We start from the raw sequence: 23,228 nt of genomic DNA on the forward strand, positions 1-23,228 counted from the left end.
TCCAGATGTTCTCTACTCTGACAATTCCTTATGCCCCTCTTTCTCTCCCTGTTTTTAATCTTGACTCCATATTCATCCAAGGATTATATGGTCTAGTGCAAAGACCAAGTATGAAAACTGAACTATAAGAAACTGACTTTTTTAAAAAAAATGTTTATTTTTGAGAGAGAGAGAGCGCAAGCGAGCAAGCGCACACAAGCAGGGGAGGGGCACAGAGAGAGGGGGACAGAACCCAAAGCAGGGTCTGTGCTAACAGCAGATAGCCTGATGCAGGGCTTGAACTCACAAACTACAAGACCATGACCTGAGCTGAAGTTGGACGCTTAGCTGACTGAGCCACCCAGGAGCTCCAAAACTGACATTTTTAAACATCAAAATATCAGCAAACTCACATGATTTAGTCTAAATATATTTTGCAGACCTGGGCTTAAATCCCAGTTCTGCCATTGATAGCTGTGTAAACTTGAATAACTCAGCCCTTAAGCTCATTTATCAAGTGTGGATGAGAAGTAGTAGTAATAGTTTAAGAAGTCAGGCACTGGAGACAATAAAACACAGAACTGGAGTCTTTAGCTTGCCATTTATTAGCACTGTGGCTTTAGGTAAGTTATTTAACCTCTAAGACTCAACAGTAAAATGAGGACAGTATTACCCACTTCATCAGTTTGTAAAAAATCAAATGAAATAAAGTACCTGAAGGGGTTCTTGACACGATAAAAATGCTCACTAAATGAGTGATAATTAGGTTGTATCACAAGATAGGAATATATGAGTGCACTTGCAGCACCTAACAATTCCCTCTCAAGATCAAAATCACAGTTCTTTCTATAAAACATATTTAGTGACTAATTCCTATCACAAAGACATTTTTCTCCTTTGAAGTTTGGCTGTATTTATAGTCTGCTACTACATAAACTTAAACTTGAGCTGGAAATAGTTTATATTACCCTCAAAGGTTGCTATTCCTCAAAAGCATTATAATATCCTAAGGGGAGAAATCATGTATACTTTTATTTTGTACTCCCCAGGATTTAGGATATTGCTGAATATACAGTAACTACATAATAAATACTCACTGAATAAAATGATAACATAAACTGTTAGCACTCAGATATAAGATGGGTGTTTAGACTCGTTTACCTTTTGTACTCAGGAGAATTAGAATACACACCAAAGAGAACCAGTGATGAAATATGTAACTCTTCCTCTTAGGAAGTTGTTACCCTTGGTAAAACAAGTACAGACTCTATGACATTACTCACGAGTTCTTTAAACCTTCTCTGACTAAAAGAAAGTTTTGATGACTTAAGGATAAAATGATTTGACCATAGTTATAATTTCTATTATAAACCAAGAACAATTTTTCTTCAAAATGCTGGCAGAGGGGGGTTTCAGAGTCAATCTAATTTTGTGCTAATATTCTTACTTTAACATTTTAAGAGGAGAAATAAATACAAGTGTTTGTGGACACGTGAGACTCAATATAAGTTATGAGAAATTAAACAAGATACAGTATAAGTAAGACTTGGGCTTACAAAAGATAAGAATGAATTTGTATTAAAAAAAAAAAAAAGTGGGGCACCTGGGTGGCTCAGTTGAGCTTCCGACTTCGGCTCAGGTAATGATCTCATGGTCTGTTGAGTTCGAGCCCTGTGTCGGGCTCTGTGCTGACAGCTCAGAGCCTGGAGCCTGCTTCGGCTTCTGTGTCTCCCTCTCTCTCTGACCCTCCCCTGTTCATGCTCTGTCTCTCTCTGTCTCAAAAATAAATAAACATTAAAAAAATTTTTTTAAAAAAGCCACTGACCATTTGTTATGTTAAAACACATATTCCTATCTGGACCTAGTACAAATTATAGTACCGTATTCCTTAAGTTTAAATCTTTCCCAGGAGAACTACTCATTTATTTTTCACTCTCTACTTTCCAAGAACATTTAGCACCCCAGGTGCATAATCATTTGTTCTACTTGAGATTTCCTATGGCTATAAAAACTAAGAAATAAGACTAATATTCTTAAGTCAAGTTTCAAAACTAGTCTTTCCTTAAAACTACAAAAAGACATGAGCTAAATTTATATCCTTAAATTAAATAAGTCTTCCTATTTCAAGAAATTGGTATCTCAAAGAATAACAATATGCTAAAATGTTCATATTAAAAAACTGAAGAAATATTTAAAAACAAGCCATAACTGTATTTTTTGAACACGTGAAAAATACAAGATATAAGTAAGAGGATCAGGTAATATTTGACAGTGAAAAAAATCAAACGATTTTATGGGTTAAAGTTATGTTACTGCTTGCAAACTAAGGTATAGTCTTATTTTATAGTAGCTATTAAAAAAATCACTGGTGAAATTCTTACGATTATATATACTCTCAAACTATTAAAACTCATTTGGGTTCCTCCTTCTTCAGGATATTTACAATTACTTTATTCTTATACAAACTGTAAAGTTTAAGCGAGACAGAGAAACTTGACTTACCACAGGATTGGATATGAAAGTGGTTACGAGAGTTCAGAAATGCCACAGTGCAATTTAAGGCAGCAAAAGAATACTAGCCCAAAATTAAACCAGAGGGCAAATTACCATCAGTGGACATGAAACAGAATTGGACTTTGCCCAGAACTTTATCGCTATATTTATAAAAAGGAATTGGGAGTTATTTTACAGACAAAAATAAAGCTTTGCTTTTTATGTCTCACCTGAACGACTGGGAAAATATTTTTATAAGAATTTATGGCCAGAGATACTATTTAGACTGAAATTTAAAAGCTATTTAAAACCCTTAGAAATTTTCTTACTTGCTAAGATTATACAAACACAAAACACAGAGATTAAATAGTGATTTATATAATAATTTTGCTGAAGTAACATCTGAATAATATAAACATTAAAAAGAAATGGGTATCAAGTTGGTGATGTGGTTTTACAAGGGTACTTCCTCCATTATAGCAGTCACAGATAATTCAATTAAATCCATACATGACAGGTAATACTGATAACATTCTTTCTAATCTGAAGGTATAGGCTCAGTCTAATTCTAGCTTCACTATAAGGAAATTCATTAACGAAATTTTAGAATTTTATTATTCTTATATGGTCTTTTGGTCTTTAAATTCTCCAAGAGAAAGGTGTACTATGAACCAGGAATTATTTAAATTTTTTTTTAACATTTATTTATTATTGAGAGACAGAGAGAGACAGAGCATGAGCATGGGAGGGGCAGAGAGAGAGGGAGACACAGAATCTGAAGGAGGCTCCAGGCTCTGAGTTGTCAGCACAGAGCCTGATGTGGGGCTCAAACTCACAAACCCAGCAAGATCATGAGCTGAGCCAAAGTCAGACGTTCAACCAACTGAGCCACCCAGGCACCCCTGAGCCAGTAATTATTTAAAACTATTAGGGAAGTCTCTGATTTAGACCTTTAACAGAAAATTATCCTGACGGAGATGCAGACTGAGGATAAAGAAGTAGTATAATAAATTATATCCCTTGAATAAATAACAATTGATATGTGATTAAATTAGGTCTTTAAGGCAAATACTTTCTATGATCCTTAACAGAAGCTTCTCTTTGATACAGAAATAATTGAATGCCAGTGGGATTTTACTTCTTTCTTAGTGCTATTTTTGTTTTATTTCTGGATAGTAATATACTATAGTGAGACATGTATGGAATCTGAGAAACTCAACAGATGAACACAGGGGAAGGGAAGGTACAATAAGATAAAAACAGTGAGGGAGGCAAACCGTAAGAGACTCTTAAACACAGAGAACAAACTGAGGGTTGCTGGAGGGGCAGTTGGTGGGGGGATGGGTTAAATGGGTGATGGCCATTAAGGAGGGCACTTTTTGGGATGTAAGAGATGAATCACTGGGTTCTACTCCTGAAGCCAAGACTACACTGTAGGTTAACTAACTTGAATTAAAAAAGTGCCCCACTCCCCCCCTCCCCCCCAAAAAAAGCCCCAAAACCAAAAAACTAAACCAAAACAAAAATATACTATAGTGAGAGCAAGGAAGTGGTAAGTACCCTGGGAAGTATACTATGGGGAGGTGGGTATACATTGCTAAACATATACAGTGTGTCTGGTACTTTTGCATGTTGTAAGAACCCCATGGGGTGAGTGTTATGGTCCCCGCTGGTACATAAGATTGCTAAACCTCAGGAAAATTAAAGAGCTTGCCTTGAGGTATATATCTGACTAATAAAAGTAGATTTTAAAGTCCATATAAAAATACAGCATGCCTAGTTCTCTAAGTAATCATAATCACATCATCTTGCAGTTGTGATTTTTACTGACTGCTGCCCCCTCCAAGAGACATCTTGAAAACAGATCTATATTGGATACAACTCTAGAAAGGACATGCAGACATACATGAAAATATTTAATTTTAGTAAAACATAGAAAGGCTTACCCAGATGTATAAAAAATAAATTTGTGCAGCCATCTGTAGAAATTTATTATCAAGGTGGATTAGCCTTGCTCAATAATATGGTAAAGCTAAAACTCATCATCACTGAAAACTACTTAAATTAGTAATCATGATGCAGACTACTGGAAGTCAAAACACTTGAAATGGAAGAGATGTAGGATTACTTTAGCACACAATACATGCAGTTTTGCACGCAAGACAGAAGGACAGCGTAGTTTGTGTGTTCTGGAATTGATCTGGATTCATAACTTGGTTATACCCATTACTGGCAGTACAAGGGAAGACATTTAGGAATGTTTCTCTAGCCCTCAGTTTATTCATCTGCAAAATGAGGAAAATAAAAAGTACCAAATTTACAGGGTTAAGATTTAAATAACATAAAGGCCTGATTGGCACAAGGTGGTGCACAATAAATAAATGGTGGCTGTTACTACTATAGTTCTCTAATTGATCTGGGCATACGTCTGATGTGCCCAAAAACATCAGGGGGCTGGGCCTTCTTAGGATTGTCAATGTTTCCTAGCCAAAGACCACCAGGAATATACCCATGGTGGGATGCAATGGGTTTAACATTCATTGCAATGAAGCACAGTGCTCACTATGGGGGACTGTGGGGTCTCTCTGAGAGGGTTTGAGAGAGAGCTTATAGATTTGGGGGCAGGCTCCAAGGAAGGAGGGGTTCACTCTAGATTGGCTACTGTCAGAAAGCAGAGGCAATTCTACAGGGAAGGCAGACTAGAGTGAGGATAAAGCTGCAGCTGGTAAAGTAGTCACTCACATCAGCTAGAAGGCAACGTTTGGTATTTTGTGTGTGCCACAGCGACCTTGGTTTTGTCTGTGCTGAGACAACATTATATGTTCTTGTTTTGCCTCATCTTATCATGGTCCTAGCATAACACTGTCTACTGGTGTTCTGAGAAATTATTATGTGCAGATTCTATAACAGTACTTGAGGCCTCAGTGTCAGATCAGTCCCTAGACATCCTGGGGCTGCTGTTTTCCTTCTCAGTATGTTTTCAAAGTATCTAAGATGCCAGATCCATTATGCGTGCTTAATAAGTTTCCTGATTAAATACAAACCTGAATTAATTTAAAAGTAAGTTGTAAGGATGCAATATTTTACACAAATACTCGCAACTACCTTTAATTCAGAAGCTTGCTTCATTCACTGTTCCACTCAAGAGAAATGGCAGTATGAAAACAACCAATTTAATTTTAATTTACGGATGTAAAGTCTAAGTGATTTTAAGTTGTTGTTTTTTTTTTTTTTTTTTTTTGAGAGAGGGCACAAATGAGCAAAGGGCAGACAGAGAAAGAGAGAGGGAGAGGGAGGGAGGGAGGGAGGAGAGTGGGAGGGAGGGAGAGAGAGAGAGAGAGGGAGAGAGAGAGAGAAGTGGGGCTGGTGCTCATCCGATGCAGGGCAGGGCTCGTGCTTACCTGAAGCAGGGCTTACCCGAAGCAGGGCTCGAGCTCACCCGATGTGGGACTCAAATTCACAAACCATGAGATCATAACCTGAGCTGAAGTCAGATGACTGGGACACCCAGATGCTCTAAGGTCAGTCTTGAATCAAGCTCCAAAGTATAAACTCTACTCACTTTACTTTTCTGTATAAGATGTAATCTTAATTTCTATTAATAAGTTTTCTCTCTTCCTCTGATGACTATACAGGATGGGCAAATTCTTTTCTTCATGTTCTTTATCAATTTCCATGGCTAAAACTAACCAACCAGCCAACCAACCAACCAACGAACCAACCAACCAAAACCTCCCATGGATGTTTTATCACTGTGTAGCCAGACTTTAAAAAGAAGTATACCTTCAATTCTGAAAATCCAGATTGTGCATACTTTTCTTTTCATATAATTAATGTTATTTTCATGAGTAATTAAAAAGATTTAATGGTCATTTGCCATTAAACATTTCAAGGGAAAATGTTTAGGATTTTCTAATCATTAGGATTATTATTTGCCATCCTCATCCCAAACTGACATTTTAAGTTTATAACACTTAAATAATTTTGAAAGAGTTGATCAATATTAACAACTGGCTGTACAATGGCTACATATCATCTGTCTTAGAACACGTTGCACTGCCACCCCAAATTCCCCCTCACTCGAAATCTATAGCGGTCCGTGACAATTCAGGCAAATGACTATCAAACAACCGTAGTGTGTCTCAGTTCCAGGATTTTCCTACTGAAGGTCTTGTAAATGAAAAGGGTAACAATCATAATCTCAAGAAATATAAAACTTATGAGGAAATAAGTAATGCTTGCTGTTGGTGAGGTCAGTCCTGAATTACAGCCAATGCCATTACTGTTGAGCACAGAGAAAAGCACTTGCACTAGCAGATGCTCCTGAATTGCCTTAGAGCAGGCTTCTCATTCCCAGTTGAAGGGAGAACACTTGGCGATAATTTCTCATAACTGGAATATCAATGGCAATAGTAAACAGAGTTTAAAAGGCTGAGCTCATCAAGCCTCTGAGGAATCAAAGCAAATACCAGAGGCCGAACTATCTGTTACTAAATGCCCTCATTAATACTTGACGTATTTGAGGGGGAGAAAGTGGGAAATTTCATCCAAAAGTTCTGGAGTTTCATAAAAGCAGATATACAGAAAAAGTCATAAAATAAAATAAAATAAAGTAAAATAAAATGACTGTATTCATTTACAATACCTTCAGATTTAGGGTCACTTACTATTATATATAATAAGTTAACATATATGTATAATGTATGTGTGTGTGTATAGGCATTGTGAGAAATAAAAATATTTCCAGATATAAATGAAGATCAAGGATCTTTATCATTTAAATATCTCAAGTGGTTTTTGTTAGTTAAGTTGATGGCTATAAAGGGCTTTCAAATTTTCATTAATGACTACAAAGATTCTCTAAAATTTAAAAGATTTATAAAAAATGAAGTAATAATAAAACACCTTTCTGGAATGAAAGGTACCAGTACATTTTACCATAAGTTAAATCACTTTGTTTATAATATATAATCCTGTAATTTTACATAAATATGGACTATAACGTGATATTTTTATGACTTCAGATAATATGGCATACTCAAAATTTATTTGAACACAACTGAAAACAAATCAACAAATACCTCGTAATTCTCATTAATTTTAAAAATATATAAATTACATATGTCAAGTCTATTGATCTGAATAACAGAAAAAACAATGGCTGAGCTGCCACTTTTATATACTTGTTGGTTAAAAGTCTGTACTAGTCACTAATGGTTTAAATTATAGCACTGTCTGGATCATTTTGAAAGAAAGTGATAAAAAGGTAAGAGGAGTTTAGAAGAGCATCCAGAAATGTAAGATGAAGAAAATCTTAGCAAGTGTGATAGAAGCCTTTCTAGAATTTACCCATGTGCTTAGTAAACAGTCTTAAGCATATTTCACAAAAATAAAAATCCAGTGGATATGACAAAAATGAAAGATGTTAGAGTCATCTAGGTATGTTAGTGCCTTATGTGATGCTACAGGAGTGACATTTTGTTGCGGAAATATTTATTAATAAGTATTAGTAATTATAGTAAAATAATTAGTAAAAAAAATCTTTTTGACCTTATTGCTAAAAAGGAGTCATTATGATTCACTTTAGAGACAGGGATAATGACAAAGTGTTGTATTACACAGTTGATACTTCCTTATTAAATCATATATAAAAACCATATAATATACATGGAGCACTATTGAATTAATCAACTTAGTTTGATAAATTATCCTTCAAGTTAACCTAATAATGGCATCTATACTTTTTTCTCCTAAGTATTTAAATTCAAGTGCCAATGAACTTTTCTACCACAATTTTAGATGAACTCATAAAATTACTTTTGCATTGTATATATATTATAGTTAATTCTTAACTTCTGCCCATTATTCTCCTTCAAAGACAGAGAATTCAAATGTCAAGTCTTACCTGACCAGGTTCTGTTCCAGTAACAGTCAAGTCTTGGATGGACCTACGTCTTGGCTGTCCGTTGCCTTTTAAAAGATAAAAAAAAAAAAAAGTAGAATACTGAGATGTATTCAAACAGATAACAAGGTTGCTACTGCTATGTAGGAAGTTGGAATTTGTTGCTCCTTGGATCTACACAAAATGTTTGTGGGAAAAATAATTGAGTTTATTGCTTAAAAAAAAAAAGAGAGAGAGAGAGAAGAGAATGATGTAAGAAAAGGAAGAGAAACAGCTGTAGAGTTTTAACTCAAAAATTGCTGGTCTACAATAAAGTAGGTTCTAATACAATAACCACTCCTACCACACGAATAGCTGCTGAACTCTCTTGCACCATCTTCTGTCATGTATTTAAATAGATAAATGCTTGTGGGCCAGGGCTGATGATGGCATCTATTTCAAGGGTCTTACGTTACAGTTTCTACAGCAAGACAGCTAGCCAGCAGGTTGTATGATGTGACTGACTTTAACCAACAGCAGTACCTTGTTCATTCAAGGCCAAAAAAGATGCTTAGGCTTAAACTTATTACAGAGTCACACTTACTTAATCCCATTAGTCTTTGTCAGAACCTAGCAATTTATTATTGGAGAACAACTCTTAATTTCCTACTGAAAATCAATGACTCTCATTCCATTCTCAAATATACAGCTTGTTGAAAGTTGTATATTGGGCTGTTGTGTTAATCTTGCTTTAGGAACTTCCATGCAAATAATAATTTAATCTAAAAATCAGTTTATGAAAAAATTCTACAAATGTAAGTTTTTAGCAAAGTAGAATGAATTAAGCAATAGCTTCACTCAGCACTTTTATTTGGGAATAGGGCTGTTTATATGGTATATCCAAGATGAGAGATCAGCTGTCTAAAAGGAAACACCAAAATATTGTAACAGCTGACATAATACTCAAAATTCTTTTGACTCTGAAAGCTATATTATATAATTTCTTAGCGAGGAGGCAGCACTCAGAACATGCGCTCTAACAGTTCTGGCCCGATTAGCAGACAGAATTTGTTCTTATAATTTTATATTTCTCTAATCCTAAATTTCTTATTTTAAACCAATCAGCAATATAACTTAGCATCTTAATCCATACGACTCCATTATTATTTTGCATGTAAACTAAAAGGACCTTACAAAAGAATAATGTTTAACGCAGTAATATATGCAGTAAGCATAAAAACTCAAGTTTATCCAACTCAAATTTATAAGGATATCACTTTTTTTTCCATTTTAAGCTATGTTTTAGAATTCTTTGCATAATTTTAGCTCAAATTTACTCCAAATTTCATTTTATTCCAAGTTCCAACTTTTGAATACGAATTAAAATAACAAAAAAATAGCACTTTTATTGAATCAGGCACACTAATATACTTTTGTGATAATTTTTAACTACCCCCTTTTCCCGGGGACAAAAAGATCCCACCACCATGAGTAATAAGCAATTTTAGGCACATTTCATTCAACACAATCATTCTAAAATTAGCCTAGATGAGACAGGCTTGTAAAAGTGTCTGGAATTCTCTTTTCAGATTAGCAACATTTGTGAATCTCAGGAACCACCCAGCACATGTGTCTAAAAATCATTACATCACCACTACAATAACACCAAAAACAAAATCAAATCTAGGTGGGGGTAGAAGGGGAATAAAAACTTTTAAGGAAGTAGGGTAAATAAGAGGTGACACAGTTAACAAATGCCATAAAACGAGAAACTTCAAGCTAAAACATGAGTCAAAGCAAGCAATATTAGGCAATGCATTTTAATTAGCATAACCATGGCAGAAACCATCTGGCAAATAGTTTAGACAAAGCAAAAAAGGACTGCAATCAACAAATACTTGTTGCTCCAATATTGTTTTTAAGTTTTAGAAATATGAATGTAAAAAAATAAAACTATTATTGCAAATGAACACTGGGTGTGTTCTTAGTAAATTTAACTTAATGCTGAATTTTCTTTGCAACTAAATACTAATTTAGAAACTCTCTTATTTTACATTTTTTTATGGTTCTTTGAAATGTACATACCTATATTACACATGGTAGTATAAATGAAAAAAAAGTAGAATCGAGGGCCAATATGATGTCAACAGATGCCTGATCAAGGAATCTGAATCCTGCCAATGATGTCCTGAGTATTCATTGTGTAATAAGTTCCAGAACTTTCATGACTTATGATAGAGAACAAGTGATATTTTTTTAGAACAACTTTTCTAAGTAACAGCAACAAAACAGCTACATCCCTAGCCCATCATAAGACCTACATTCCCCATCCCCCCCAAAAAGAAAGGGCAGTTGAAATAGCTTATAGGTCAATTCAATTGTTTTTACAATGTCACAAAAACAGAATCAGTCTCTTCAAAAAGCTGCTCTTATAAGTACAACTTATTTCCTGAACTGGTATTTAAACAGAGTCCTTCCCAGACAGCCACTTCTGTGTTTTTTCTTAATGGTTTAAGTAAGCTCAATGTTTTCCTTATCTTAACTACTCTTATTTTTCTATCTCCCAAACTTCCTGAGACCCTTTTCATGTAAAAATCAACACGACATTTTCCTGGAGACATCTCTTAACCAAATGTTGGAAAATTTGAGATTCATAAGTTTTGAATATTGAAAATTGTGGGACACTGTTCTCTTGATGTGTAAAATACATAAGATTTTAAAAAATTGGGGGCGCCTGGGTGGCGCAGTCGGTTGGGCGTCGGACTTCAGCCAGGTCACGATCTCGCGGTCCGTGAGTTCGAGCCCCGCGTCAGGCTCTGGGCTGATGGCTCAGAGCCTGGAGCCTGTTTCCGATTCTGTGTCTCCCTCTCTCTCTGCCCCTCCCCCGTTCATGCTCTGTCTCTCTCTGTCCCAAAAATAAATAAATGTTGAAAAAAAAAAAAAATTTAAAAAATTGTATAGCACTACACTGCATTATATCACTGCTTCATGGTAAACTGAATATGTAATTTAAAAACATATGTTCTCATTTAAGCTACCACAAATTTCATTTTCTTTTACTTATTTCTACAAATTCTGGCTTATTCCTTAGAAGGAACGCCCTTCAGGGTGGGTTTTTTCCTCCTATCAAAGGAAAGTATTATTGATGAGTTTTGCTTTCTGATAAACCACCGTTATTAGGTTAGAGATCAACTTTTTATATTACAAAAAGTGATCTTGATACAATATAAAGAGACTACCTAAACATTCTCTTTAGGGTTGGTTACATGAACTTTCCTATTTAATTAGGCACAAATACAGAATTTCATTGAAGGTGAGGTGGCTACACATGGAGAAGCAGGTATATTTCAGCATAGCTCTCCTTGGGCCTCAGAATCCCTAATTCAAAGGTTTACAGCTGTTAATGACACCGTATGTCCAAGGTACGTAGGAACTTGAAAGATTTAGAAAAGTTTACTTCTTTTTATCTCACTGTTTCTTCACATTAGCACTACACTATTCAGGGGGAAAAACTACACCAATAATTTATGTACTACAGTTAAAGGATTTTTTAAACAAATTTTTTTAACATTTATTTATTTTTGAGACTGAGAGAGACAGAGCATGAACGGGGGAAGGTCAGAGAGAGAGGGAGACACAGAATCTGAAACAGGCTCCAGGCTCTGAGCTGTCAGCACAGAGCCCGACGCGGGGCTCGAACTCACAAACTGTGAGATCATGACCTGAGCCGAAGTCGGACACTTAAGCGACTGAGCCACCCAGGCGCCCCTGAAGGATGTTTATAAACATTAGTACCTACTGATTCTTGAACCAAATACAGTATTAGAAAGGTTATATTCTTAACCTGATGGGAGAAAGCAAAATAGTGCCTAAGGGTCCTTGAACAGTATCAGCCTCCAGCTGTCCAGCATTCTACAAAACCCTTACTGCACCCTGCCTCATCTGTTTGCCAATTACCTAAGATATTTGAAACTTCTAAAAGAAAAAAAACTTTACATTAGTATTAGAAACTCAACTACCCATTTATGTTTGTTAAATATATTTGGGCTTTTCCATACTCCTCTTATGCTACTTAACTACTCATCATATTCTTGAAAAGCAACTAATAGAGGACTAAATGTGTCTGATTGAAGTTAAAAGTGAATATTCATTAAATTTTTGATATCTGAATGCAGCTGAAATCATAAGGACACCTAAAATTTCACTTTTAAAAAATTAAAAAATAAGTTTAATGTTTATCTTTGAGAGAGAGAGAGAGAGAGAGAGAGAGAGAGAGAGAGAGAAACAGAGTGCAAGTGGGGGAGGGGCAGAGAGGGACAGAATCTGAAGCAGGCTCCAGGCTCTGAGCTCTCAGCTGAGAGCCAGATGCAGAGCTCGAACTCACAAACCATGAGATCATGACCTGAGCCGAAGTTGAATGCTTAACTGACTGAGCCACGCAGGTACCCCCCCTCTTTTATTAGTGTTTATTTTTGAGAGACAGAGAGAGAGAGAAGAGAGTGAGAGAGTGCGCGTGCAAGCTGTGAGCTCAGAGCCTGATCTTTCAGCTTTAAGAATAATATTACAAACAAAAAAATATCAATTAAGTTCAGGCTCTTCAGGGACCTGGGTAAAAACATTTTATATGATTGACTAAAAGACATTTGTATATTCAATATTCTTTATTATTTAATATATCCTTAAAAACAGTATGTAAGAAAATCATCTTTGGTCAAAGCATTCTACGATTCTAAAATGTTATGCCATATTATTTTAGCTTTAAAATACATATACTACTAAAGTATCACTGTTCAAGGTTCTCAAATAGCACATTAAGGCAAATTCTTATTTACAGAATAAATGAGAATTTTCAAGTGTTTAAAATGAAGTCAAGCTCTATAATTAGTCTGAACTAAGAAATTCAGAAGTACTGAGTAAAACAGCATAAAAACTATTTGGAAAAATTTACTTTTGTAAGTCTCATATTGGAAACATATATCATTTCAGGGTAGCAATTAATCTGGTATAAACTATGTATAAGGAATTTCATATTAGAAAGGAAGTGCAGAAGACTAATGTTTCAATTAAATGTTTTACAGGTGGATATATATGTATGGATTTGTTAGTACCTTTTTCAGTGGCTTTCAAAATGCATTACAACAGGTGATTTCCTGAAGTGCTCTAACTACTCACACAAGGACTCCAGAATAGTTCATCTTTTTTGATTACCAAAGCTAGAGCCACAAACAAAATTTGCATAACTATCAGAGTCTCCTACTCCATGCTTTATTTTTTTTTTTTAATTTTTTAAAATGTCTATTCATTTTTTGATAGAGACACAGAGCACGTGGGGAAAGGGCAGAGAGAAGGGGAGACACAGAATCTGAAGCAGGCTCTAGGCCAGGAAGAGGTATAGAAAATTGTGTAGCTTGATCCGTAGGAACTTGTGAGGTATTAAAGGTCCATTTCTGCATGACCTGAGTGACTACTAAATTAATAAATGCTAGCCATAGGTTGCTTGCTCCTCCTCATTTGAATGATGGCAAGTATAAAACAGTGCTGAAGAGCAAGCAAACAACATGATTTGAATTTGTTTACCTGTGACTAGAATAGGGGTTTTAGTCACTCTAAAGATGTATTTAAAAAAAAATTCTTTAGAGTAATAGTGTGTATTTTACAATTTTAAAAACTTGGTAACTTTTAAAAAAATTCAAGAAGCAATATACACTTTAAAAAGATAGATTTGTATATTGCCAATAAGTACACATAAAAATTTTTGTGATGCTTAGATGAACACTCTTACTAAAAGAGGCAGTTCAGGAATGCCTAGGTAGCTCAGTCAGTTAAGCACTCGACTCTTGATTTTGGCTTAGGTCATGATTTCATGTTTTGTGGGATCCAGCACGGAGCCTGCTTAGGATCCTCCCTCTCTCTCCCTCTCTCTCTGCTCCTCCCTGCTCATGTACTTTCTCTTGCTCTTTGTCTCTCTCAAAATTATAAACTTAAAAAAAAAAAAATCAGAATTAAAAAAAAGAAAAAGAGGCAGTTTATTCCAAGAAGTACATCAGACTCAGTATACTGCACTTGGCCAAAGGAAAGTTATTATTCAAACTACTTATTCATAACAGATAAGATAAAAAAAATCTATATTAAAAAAATGCTTACAACTGGGATCCAGTGCTAATGAATACCAGATTGGGTATATCAAGAGGCACTGTAATACCACACAGAACTTGTGGGAAACTGACTTCGAGGAAAAAAAAAATTCTAGAAGGTACTAAGAAATTTTGGGAATTAAGTAATGCCCTCCTTTATAGTTAAAATGGCCATGTAAGACATTTGAAATATTCCCGAAGCATGGGTTATATTTTCATATTTAATTCAATTTAAAAATAAACCTAAGAACACATTAATGTTTCGCTTTTATGTCCAACTGTAGTAATTCCAGTGGTTATATTCTTTCATTAAAGAAAGCGAAGCTGATTAAGTTAATATTTGGATATCTGGGGGGGAAAATCAACAAGAATATTTAATAAAATGTATTAATGAATACCATTTCTATTTGAACAGCATTGTTGCTCTGACAAATTAAGAGCAGAATTAAAGTTTCCTGACTCCATAAGGACTCAGTTACCATAAAAGAGCGTCTGCTGGCCAAAGAGCTCTCTTTAATGTGGACACTAAAGAGGAGCGAGGCAGAATTGCTCTATCTTCTCTGACTCAAACAAAAGAGGAGAAAATTGATGTGATTTGGTGTCAGATCTAAGTTGGGACCCTAGCTATGTGTTTCTGGGAAAACCACACAAAACCCATTTGATCGAAGTTCCTCATTTGTAAAATGGCTGTAATTTTATCTGGTAATCCAGTTATAAGACAGCTATGGACATCAATTAAGATGATGTACTTTTATTTAAACTACTTTAGAGTCACATAGAGCATCTATGTGAAACCAGTTTCTCAGCCTTGCCACTGTTGACATTTTAGCTGGATAATTCTTGGTTTGTGGAAGATTGGTACACTGCAGGATGTTTAGCAGCATCCTGGGCTCCTGCCTACTATATGCCCCCTGCCACTTGTGACAACCAAAAATGTTTCCAGATGTTGCCAAATATCCTGTAAGGAGCAAATTCATTCTGGTTGAGAACCACTGAGACTATTCTTTCTCTTCATTCTCCCTCATTATTGTGTACAGTACTGGCTACATCATTCGTTATGTGTGTATTTGTTAATGCTTATTCGTTAAGACATGGATTAAGATTATATTGCCATTTACCTAACTTCTCCTGATTCACTCAAACATTAATGATAATCACAGTTTAAAAGTTTAAATGTTGCCACTTTTTTAGTCAAAATATTATTCCCTTAAACATAGCACCTTTTGGTATGGAGGTAAAATGATTGCAAGTTAATTCTGCAAGCAGGCCATGACTCAATAAGTAAAACTACTATGTGAGAAGTGGGTTAACTCTTCTCTGAACAGCAACAGTGGTATTATAAAATAAATCACTTTGAAAAAATAAACATTAATTACTCTAATATAGTTTTATACAGACCAAATGCCAGGATCCTAAGAATTGTGTAATTTCTGTATTATACGTATTTATAATTTATACAGATTTTACATGTATCCTAGTTCCTAGCCATGAGAAGTCAATAATAGTTTGTTCAGTTAATAGGCACATATTTATTAAATGCAATGTGTGAGGCATCGTGCCAGATAACTCTGATACAATCAATAATAAGTAACAAAGGCATGGTGTCTATTCTGTTTTCATTTTACTATGGGAGAAAAAGACCTCTAGATGTTCAACTACAATGCTATGCTAGAAATACAATCACAAGCAATACACACAGTGCTGAAGAATTCACCAAAATCACATCCATGAATGTGTGTAGGGAAAACTGTGTTTCTTTTTGGGAAGAGGTGGAGGAAAACCTAAAGCAGAGGAATAAATAAAAGATACATATTATTTTAAGTTTATATATTTATTCTGGGGGGGGGAGCAAGGGCATGTACACATGAGGTGGGGAGGGGCAAAGAGAGAAGGAGAGAGAATCAGTACAGAGCCTGATGTGCAACTCGATCTCATGAAACCTGCACTGAGATCAAGAGATGGATGCTTGCCTGACTAAGCAACCCAGGTGCCCGAATACAGGATCACTTTGGTGACATACGTTAACCGATATATGCCATTTAAATTTCTATCAAAAATGGTGATTTAGATTCATCTATGAAATTATCACCATGAGAAGAAATAAAAGCAATTTACCAATTTTAAGACACTGAAGTACCATGTGTGACTTAGGTATAAAAACATGTAATTTGCAAAAAGATTCTCCTAATAACACATAAGAATCAGAATTGACCACGATTCTTTGTCAAGACACCATGCAAAACAGCAAATCTCATTTAATTTTACTCTGTTTCTATTTTCTATGTTAAGGCAACATGGTATTTAGCAATTCTCTTTTCTCAACTTCATATTTCACTTGCTACCAACAGAAAGAGGCTTGGATAGGAAGCCTCAAGAGAGTCCAAAAAGGAGAAACCAAGGAAGGAAAAGAGCCCAGGACATCAAATATTTTTAAATAGTTGTTCCCTCTTTCTGCTGAGAGAAAACAACGTCTTGGTTCAGCTCATGTGCTCACTTAAAAGCAGGGAGGACGATGGTAGAATTCTGGGCTAGCATTCTCCCTTCTGTGAAAAGGTTTACTTTACCTTCTATTTTACTCTCATTTTTGGAGATTTAAGGTATCCTGTCAAGCCTGCTTCATTGTATATAAATGTATAGTTTTCAATCTGTCTCCCTAGTTACTGTATGCAGGTGTCTATTTTCATGTCCTATAAAGATTGGAGCAAGAAGCATTTTATAAGTACCAGGGATCATTATTCCGGTCCCACAGCTATTAGACCAACTCAGGTGGTCTTTGATACCTGATATGACGATCTCAGGGACATCCAGAATGTTGCCAAATGAAGCAGTTTTACGGTGGCCCCGTTTAGGCTTGGAATAGGCTGCAAAAACATATATATACAGTATACATGCAAACAACCACAAACAGTAACACAGAAAATGATTAACTATAAAAACAGAATAATTTTCAAATAGCTATGTTAATAATACTTCATGCAGAATGGCATGCAGGACTGTCTAACTTTTCATCCATGCTTGGAAAAGGCGTGATTTAGGAGAAAACTATCAATAAAGATGTGTCACATACTGGTTTTAATTAGGAGAAAAAAAAAAGGACAGAGACACACAAAGCTGCAGGATAATGAGGAAGCAAAATTTAAAACATGTTCATAGAAACAATCTACCTAAGTGAAATCACTGATAAGCAATGGGGAGCTAGGATGAAAGTGGGAAGGGAGAGAGGAGTTAAAAAGAAATAAGCTGCCATATTTTTTTAATTACACAAACACAGGAATATATATATTCCAGATAGACGTTTCTTGAAGTGTGCTATAAAGTAAAATTAGGTGATTAAATAGTAATTATTGAATCAAAGAATGAAATGTATATGCTTTTATAAATATAAATATTTACACATACTTCTATTAAACTGAATGTTACACATACTTCTATTAAACTGTTTACTGTAGTTCTCAAAGTTCAAGGTGCATTCCCATTACATGTGAACAGTGTTAGAAGCTGGAGAATTCGAATCTTTCAAAGTAAGACAATTCATTTAAAAAAATCTGAATTGTATGAATTCAATGGATGTTCAACAGCATCTATTCTACATTTAGAGAATGAGATAATCTAAATGTGTGTGGTTGTTTTTTTACCTAGTGAAATATCACTTCTGTAAAGAATAATAATAAATCAGTACCTGACTAGAAAACTGACACTAGCAAAGATACAAAACTGTAATAATGCCACTTATTTTAAGGCCATTATCTTAATAATGCCACTAGCCATCATTACTTAGCTGATCTAACTTGAATGACATCCCTGAAGGGAAAAAGGTTCCCCAGTGTGAAGGTATGTCACTGTGTGCGCTATTCACCTGACACTACACTGAGAAGCCCTCAGTTGACAGAAAAACACTTATGACTCAGGGACCATGAAGGCTTGTTAGTGGCTAGTGAGCTCCATTCAACCTGATTATTTATGAAGATTCATCCATGTGGCAGAGACTCCGAGTCCCCTTCCAATCTCTATCTTTCCCATCTTTCTTAGCAACAGAACTCTGACTTTACTCAAGGCAGCAATGTTCCCAGATAAAAGATCACAGATCCTTCTTTCCTGTGCAGCCATCTGTAGCCATCTGACCATATTATGATGGCCAAAGGCATATATGGAAGTTGTTAGGGGGAACTTCTGATAAAGATCTTTGAAAGAGCTTGGGCATATACCCTTTGGCATTCCCCTAATTCTCCTTTCTTGCTGCCCTGACTGTGGATGTGATGACTAGAATTGTAATAGTTATTCAGCAACACAAAGTCTTTGAGGAGACAAGTCACGCAATATGGCTTGTGGCACAGAGACAGAGAAATTCAGCTGCCTAATGATCATGGAGCCTACCTTCAAATTTCTTTATTTAAGAAAAAAAAAAAGCTTAGGTGTTAAAGACATAGCTATTTTGAATATTCTGCTATATCTAACTGATTCTAATGCTGATACAGTCAGTGATCATAATTAGATGAAGACAAGTACAGTATGACATTCCTCTGGAAAACTTTTCTGAAAAAAGCTCCACACAAAATGAGAATATTCCATTTAGGAAAAAAAAAAAAATAAGAAAAATACCTAAAAAACAAAACAAAACAAAAAACACACGAACCTGGTTAGCTAAGTTAAAGAATATATACGCTAATATACATGAAAATACACATGTATACACATATATGGCTTAAAAGACCAGAGGTAAATATATAAAATTGTTAAATGCTTCTCTCTGAGTGGGACAATTATAGAAAATTGTGGGTTTTTTGTTGTTTGTTTACATTTCCACATTTTCCACAAAAGAAATGTATTTACTTTTATAATTAGCTCCCCTCTACTCCTGGAAGAATTGGAAAGAAAACAAATTAAACCAGTATTACGACCCTTGAGCAACATGAGTTTCAACTGCATGTATCCAATTATATGTGATTAAAGAAAAGATACAGTATAGTACTATAAATGTATTTTCCTTATAATATTCTTAATAACACTTTCTTTCTCTAGCTTATTTTAAGAATACAGTATATAATACATATAACATGCAAAATATGTGTTCAGCAATTGTTTGTATTATTGTAAGGCTTCAGGTCAATGGTAGGTTATTAATAGTTAAGTTCTGGGGTAGTCAAAAGTTACATGTGGATTTTTGACTGCATGGCGGGTTAATGTCCCTAACCTCTACAATGTTCAAGAGTCAACTGTAACTGTTTTTGTGCTGACCAGTACCTCTGTAATTAATCATTTTAAGAAGTGAAAAAATGGAATTCAAATGCTAACTTTTCCAAGATTGAATGAAATTACCGTGATCTTTTATATTACAATTAGCTACACACAACTTATCTATTTTTGCTACCAGAAGGAGAAGGAGCAGACAGTAAAGCCAAACCACACTTGGATCTATAGTATATTTTTCTGCTAATTTCAAAATAAAATATTTGCCATTATGTGAAGTTAGCACAAATTCTAGTAGAATCACTCAAAATCCTCTAAACATACTAGTTTTGGCAAAATTTCAATTTCCCACTTAAATTTTCAGCTCATGTTTGAGCTGAATTACATTTGATAAAAATATAATTTATGATCCAAATAATTTTACAAGTCATACCTGCCTTATTTGGAACTGGAGAAAAACATAAATTATTGTTAGTAGCTTAGAAAGTCTACTGTAAGCCTACTTCCTGCTTTAAAAAAATTCGTAACACAAAAAACCCCTGACATCGCCATAGGTAAAACAACTGAAACTACTCTTTCCACTCCTCTGCAGATTTTTACTTCCTTTTTACCTGTTGTCGCAGCAATCCTGGCTTCTATTTCAGACATGTCAGCACTCATCCTCTTGCCCTCAGAGGTGGGGGGCAAGCTCTCCACGCTGCTCCCACGGGAAGCTCCCAGGCTTAAACGTCCCGATTCACTCTGTTAAAATTACAGGTCAATTTGAATTATTGAAGTTCTTTAAATTTAAAAATCCTGGGCAACCTAGGAGGAGGAAGATATCAACTGAGATTCTTAGAGATTCTGTGCTGTTATGAAGGAAAAAGGAGGTTCTAAGGGAGAGCAAGCTACAAACACTGCCTTTAGGAAAGGGCAGTCACTAGAGTTGGAAGTTAAATGCTACGATTATTCTTTAACCTAAATGTATCATGTAAGATGAATAAAATCACTACTTAACATACTTTTAAACCAGTAACAGCAAAAACATAACAAATCTGAACAGTATGAAATGACAGACTGAGGACAAACTCCTTTACCTGAGTAGTAGAACCAAGAAATAAGCATCTTACATATTTAACCATTAAAGTTAGGGAACATCACAGGGAGGGAGTTGCGCTATTGGCAAAGGCAGCCATAATCAGAAGACAAAACAATTTGATCGGTAATAAACAGTAGGAGAATCTCATTTTATGTCTCTATTCTTATCTGCTTCAAGAATAAGACTCAGCACTTGTATAATGGAAGATGCCAAATAATTAATTTTAGTTAGCATAAAGTTGTGACTACTAGTAAGGTCATCACAGAATTTTACTTTTAGTAACAAAACAAACCTGTTGCTTTGCCTGATTTTTCAACAATTTTGATTCTAAGCGTTTAATAGTATCATTTGTTGCAGGAATTTGCTCCATATTAGTGTCACTTTTATTACTGGTATTTGTAGAAGCGATGTCCATGAATGAGCCTAGGAAAGCAGAAACATTTATGACTACAGGTTGGAATAATACAGATGCTTTATTCAATAATACGTAACATAAATTATTTTCTAAACTAACAAGACATGAATATGAACAAAATAAGACTTTTCAAGTCAATAAAGATATCCAAACAAATCCATTTTAAATGGAATTTAAGGATAGCACAGAAAGGGAACCAAAATGCTTATTAGTCTTCTAATAGTACAAGGATGACTTTAAGGTTCTTAGCCTGAGCTGGTAAATCAGAGTGGCTATCAAGATGGTGAGACGATGGGAGAAGTAAGTTTGAAGGGACTATCAGAAGTTTAATTTGGAAAACATAAGTTTGATTTCCTATCAGGTATCAAGCAAGTAGGTGGATATAGGAGTACAAAGGTCAGGTCTGGGATGGAGCAAAATACCAGCAAATAGATGGTATATAAAACCACGATACTGGATGAGATCATGAAGGAGATGAGTGTAGAGAAATAAGCTAAAGGCTCAATGACTGAGCCCTAGGAATACTGACATGTGTAGGTTAGGAAGATAAAAAAATAACCAGCCTAGGAAACCATCAGAAAAGTGGCCAGAGATGGAAGATGAAATCCAGGCTACTATGGTATCCTGAAGATCAACTGAAGAACATGCTATAGAAGGAGAGAGTAATGAACTATGTCAAATGTTACTGAAAGTCAAAAAAGAAGAGAACTAAAAATCATTCATTTCGATTTAGTTATGTGGAGACAACTGGTGACCTTGACAAGAGCAATTCTGGAGTAGCGGTATAATAAAAGCCTGAATGGACTGGGCACAGGAAAGAATGGGAAGAGGTAACAGAATGTAAGTACAGACTATACATATACATGCCTTGGGAATGATTCCAGTAGAAAGGCTAACACTGATGAGGCAACAGACTGAGGGAAGAACAACTGGGAAGAGCAGATGGGATATAGTGCACAAGCAGACACGCCTGCCTTTGGTGAGAGCATGGAGAGCTTAGCCATTTTAACAGAAGAGAATGGAGAGCAGAAGGGCCCAGATACAGGTAGGTGGGCAGATGTAGTGGGGCAGCTTCCGGAAGCTATCTTTTCTGATTACTCCAATTTTGTCAAAGAAATAACAAATGGGATCAGCTGAAAGTGTGTAGTGAAGAGATGTTTGAAGTTTGAGGAGAGAGGCTAAAGTATACAATTAAGTCATCTAAGAGAGAGGAGATACTAAAATATGGCACAACTATCCAACATCACTAAATCACTAAGGCATTTGAAGACCTTAAACATGAGTCGTCTCCAGACACATTCAGCTGCACTGCTATAGACAAGGGGAAACTGAGTGTCAGATTTAACAAATTAAGTTTAGCCAAACAAGCTTAAGATAAGAAATTATAATAACCAGCTGGAATTAAGTGAAGGGAGGATGAAAGGACGGACCTAAGAGAACTGCGGCTCAGTAAACAGAAGAATCAAAGGACTGAAGGTCACAGCACTTAAACAGAGAGACGGTTTGGAAGCAGTGGTAGAAACACATGATGGAATTTTAGAGAAGTGCATTTAAGAATTCAGTGCAACTCCTTTTGGGATGAGCACTGGGTGTTGTATGGAAACCAATTTGACAATAAATTTCATATATTGGGGAAAAAAAAAAGAATTCAGTGCAACTCAAAAGATTTTCGGTAAAAATGGAATTTGGGAACAACTATTAAACCAGATTAAAATAAATGCAATTATTTAGATCAGTAAAAATACTTGTCGGTAAAAATACAATTTTAAGTACAGGATAAATATTGTATATATACACACACAAGCCCTTTTGTTTTAATTAAATTAACAATGAATGCTTAAAATGCCATATAATTTGAGAGGCACAATTTTTCCAAGAGAGTTATTTCTATGGTCTTTTTTGATGATCACAAACTTCAATCCCACTACTACTTGATATTTAGAAAAGTAAGGAACTTTGAACTAAAAATAAGAGTTCTTAAATAAGAGTTTCTATAGAGTCTTCTACAAAGACCAAAAAGTAGGGTGTTCATGATGAAGAAATACGTTGTTTTTTATATTT

General features: G+C 35.3%; 1 protein-coding gene across 7 annotated transcripts in view; it reads right to left on the minus strand.

Moving 5' to 3' along the window:
* MAP3K7 (mitogen-activated protein kinase kinase kinase 7) overlaps positions 1-23,228 on the minus strand; it is a 97,013-nt gene that overhangs the window by 33,149 nt on the left and 40,636 nt on the right. For 6 of the 7 annotated variants that reach the window (XR_006202705.1, XR_006202706.1, XR_006202704.1 and 3 more), the window contains exons 10-13: positions 21,045-21,175; positions 20,286-20,415; positions 17,268-17,348; positions 8,378-8,442 (exon numbers count right to left, since the gene is read on the minus strand). Coding sequence is in view for 2 of the 7 variants with exons in the window: in XM_042939371.1 (XP_042795305.1) it covers positions 8,378-8,442; positions 17,268-17,348; positions 20,286-20,415; positions 21,045-21,175 (407 nt within the window). In the remaining 5 variants the exon portion in view is untranslated. The remainder of the gene's footprint in view (positions 1-8,377; positions 8,443-17,267; positions 17,349-20,285; positions 20,416-21,044; positions 21,176-23,228) is intronic. The other variant, XM_042939372.1, reaches the window with a different exon arrangement.

Source organism: Panthera leo, chromosome B2 (assembly GCF_018350215.1).
Source record: "Panthera leo isolate Ple1 chromosome B2, P.leo_Ple1_pat1.1, whole genome shotgun sequence".
Classification (NCBI taxonomy): Eukaryota; Metazoa; Chordata; class Mammalia; order Carnivora; family Felidae; genus Panthera; species Panthera leo.